The sequence below is a fragment of the Gadus morhua genome, chromosome 9 (assembly GCF_902167405.1).
Source record: "Gadus morhua chromosome 9, gadMor3.0, whole genome shotgun sequence".
NCBI lineage: Eukaryota > Metazoa > Chordata > Actinopteri > Gadiformes > Gadidae > Gadus > Gadus morhua.
This window is the reverse complement of record NC_044056.1, coordinates 11,035,222-11,038,420: the sequence shown is the minus strand read 5'-3', so window position 1 is coordinate 11,038,420 and position 3,199 is coordinate 11,035,222. Positions and strand designations below refer to the sequence as shown.

The window sequence follows — 3,199 nt, the reverse complement described above, 5'->3', positions numbered from 1 at the left end:
AAATATAACATCAAACTATCACTAGTGAATGTGAATGTGTTGAGGGTCACCCAAGTTAATTGTTTCCTAGTATTATTGGATCTTATAGACCTATACGAATGAGTGATGGGTTCGAACCATCTATTTGAATGTACGGAACAGAGTAAACAGCGAGTTAGAGGATAGAACTGCTGAAGAACAAACTCCTGTAAACCCTTCCCTCCCTGTTCCTACACAGTCCCGTATATTCTGCACTAAATCACCCCAGAGAATGAGGAGAATGTTTGCCCACTGGGAGACGGTGAATTCCCAGACAGGTGTCATGTAGCGGTACGGAGAGGAGACGGTTCTGCTGGCAGGAAGGTGAGAGCGGGCCTGAGGAGGTCATGGACTGGAGTTATGCGTCAATATGTTGGAAGAGCACCACGAGAAAGACTAACGCAAAGCAGTGGAGACCAGAGTCAAAAGGTGAAGAGCAACCGAGAGAGACCAGTGGAGACCAGAGCAGAAAGGTGAAGAACCACCGAGAGAGACCAGTGGAGACCAGAGCAGAAAGGTGAAGAACCACTGAGAGAGACCAGTGGAGACCACAGCAGAAAGGTGAAGAACCACTGAGAGAGACCAGTGGAGACCAGAGCAGAAAGGAGAGGAACCACCGAGAGAGACAAGTGGAGACCAGAGTCAAAAGGTGAAGAACCACGGAGAGAGACCAGTGGAGACCAGAGCAGAAAGGTGAAGAACCACAGAGAGAGACTAGTGGAAACCAGAGCAGGAAGGAGAGTAACCACCGAGAGAGACTAGTGGAGACCAGAGCAGAAAGGTGAAGAACCACCGAGAGAGACCAGTGGAGACCAGAGCAGAAAGGTGAAGAACCACAGAGAGAGACCAGTGGAGACCAGAGTCGGAGGTTGAAGCTTATACTGGGAATGTGCTCATTCCCAGTATAGGCTGGGAATGAGCCTAAGAAAGAATAAAGATGAGGTTGGAAAACGAAAAGTGGAGACTTTAATTTGACGAAGGAAACCACATGATTCTGATTCCACAAAACTGAACCTAACGCCGTTGTTTCAGTTTTGGTGGACGGTCATTTGAAGGATGAAGAATGAAGATATTTGTGTTGGGACTGAATTACAGACCATAAGCAGAGAGACTAAATCCCAAAAATGTTTCAGACGTTGCAGGCTAAGACCTGAGTAAAGGATTCTACAAAAGGTCAAATGTCATGACCTGACCTGCAAACATTTCAAACCCAGTCTAATTGGTTGCGACCATTCCTGTGTAGATTGGCATGTGTTTAACGAGCACCCAACATTAAAACGTATGAATTCAGCTATCTAGATTAATGTTTAATCACTTAACACAGTGATGCTCAAATGGGGGAACGCCTACCCCTAGGGGTACTTTGGAGCACTGCAGGTGGTCCTCCTGAAATTTTCAAAATAAATAAAGAATGTTTAAATTCTGAAAGCTAGACAAAAGAAAATCGCAAAAATGTACAAGTGGTAGAAATGTAAATCTGGAAACAAGGAGAAAGGAAAATCCGTGAAAAAGAAAGCTCATTCAGAAACACCAAAACCAAAAAAGTGTCAGTTGCCAAATGATCTGACCCTTCCCTGGCGTTGCGCTTCTTCTTTTGTGGGGAGAAATTAGCCAACAGTTGCATGAAGCACAGGCCCATGTTTCTCACTAAATTGTGAGCATGTGAAGTCTTTTACTGTTCATTTTTTACACAGATTTTGTTTTCTCCCCAAAGGTTTTTGCGTCAGTGAAAGAGGTACTCAGCTGAGGAAATATCTTAGAGGGGGTACACTTATAGAAAATGTTTTAGAACCACTGACTTAATACAGCATGTGTTACGCACACACTGTATCGCAAATATCCCCTGTAACAACCGTACTCCCCGATCATGAAGTTGAGTTCCCCTCTCCCCGGTCTCCTCTCCATCCAGCCGAGCAGAGGCAGGTCCTGGCCGCGGACGAGAGGAGGAGGCAGTTCCACGAGGCCAAGCGGGCGAGGCTGGAGAGCCACGCCGAGGAGGAGGGAGACGGTGAGTTGCTGAAATACTGACTTTCGGAATCTTAACACCTTAACAGTATTGCGTTATCATAAACAAAACAATTAAACAACACAAAGCTCCTTCTGTTGTGGTTTATGTTTATTGATTATATTAATTGCAACAGATGCAAAATAACAATAATAATATATTATATTAAATATTATATTAAAAATAAACAATTCTACATGCTCGGAAACAGAATTGTCCACAAAAACTGGAAATGTATTATAGTAATTGCAAGACATGCAAAATAACAAAATTATAATCATATTAGCCTAGTAGGCTATATGCTACACGTGAACCTCCTAAGATGGGGCAGTTTGATTGGTTCGCTATCTCGGGATATTGGGCAATATCCCATGATTGAGATCTCAAATTTGGGATATTGTTTTCATCGCAAAACGGTCGTCTCGTCACGCTAAAAATAAATAAAAAAAACCTCTAATAAAAACAAATAAATCCCGGCAAAAAGTGTTCAATTGTTTATTGATGGAGTGTTCACGTGTATACACTAAAACAATTATTCACCTCAGGCTCCGTGAATAGTGGGGAATAGCCCCCTCGACCAGCCCACTATTCACTTCACCTTCGGCAAATAATTGTTAGATATAAAATCTTATGATAAAATAAACGATTATCCATGCTGGGAAACTGCATTGTCCACAACAACAACAAACCATTCGCCTGATCATCTGTTAATTGTAAGTCCTTAGCGAGGTGTGTGAGGGCCTCCCTAAGTCCTCCAGTAAACGCGGTCGGGTCCCTGATCCCTCTAATGGACGTTCATCTGCTCTCTAATCCTACAGAGCAGGACGAGAAGGGCCGGGAGTCCACGGAGCAGTGGAGGGAGTTCCACTACGATGGCATGTACCCCTCCCACCAGTACAACCCACAGGCCCCCTAGCCGGCCTGGGACCAGGGGGTCAGCCTACCTGGGACTAGGGGGAGTTCACCTGAGACCAGCGTCTAGCCCATATGAGCCCAGGGGGCCAGTCCACCTGGGACCAGCCCTGACCTCAGCAGTGTGATTCTGAACACAGTCCGCAACACTGGATATGTAAAGGTCTCTGCCTGTGCAATGACACCCTTTGGCCGGTTACACACCTCGTGGTTTCCCAAGCAAAGGGGAAGGATTGTGTAGAGAATAAAAAGTAACAAAAATAA

At 44.8% G+C, this 3,199-nt stretch overlaps 1 protein-coding gene across 2 annotated transcripts in view; it reads left to right on the top strand.

The window, feature by feature from the left end:
* The window catches only part of ucmab (upper zone of growth plate and cartilage matrix associated b), an 8,306-nt gene extending 5,107 nt beyond the window's left edge, over positions 1-3,199 (top strand). For both annotated transcript variants that reach the window (XM_030365663.1, XM_030365662.1), the window contains exons 5-6: positions 1,928-2,026; positions 2,842-3,199. In XM_030365663.1, coding sequence (XP_030221523.1) covers positions 1,928-2,026; positions 2,842-2,939 — 197 coding nt within the window. In that variant the 3' untranslated portion in view covers positions 2,940-3,199. The remainder of the gene's footprint in view (positions 1-1,927; positions 2,027-2,841) is intronic.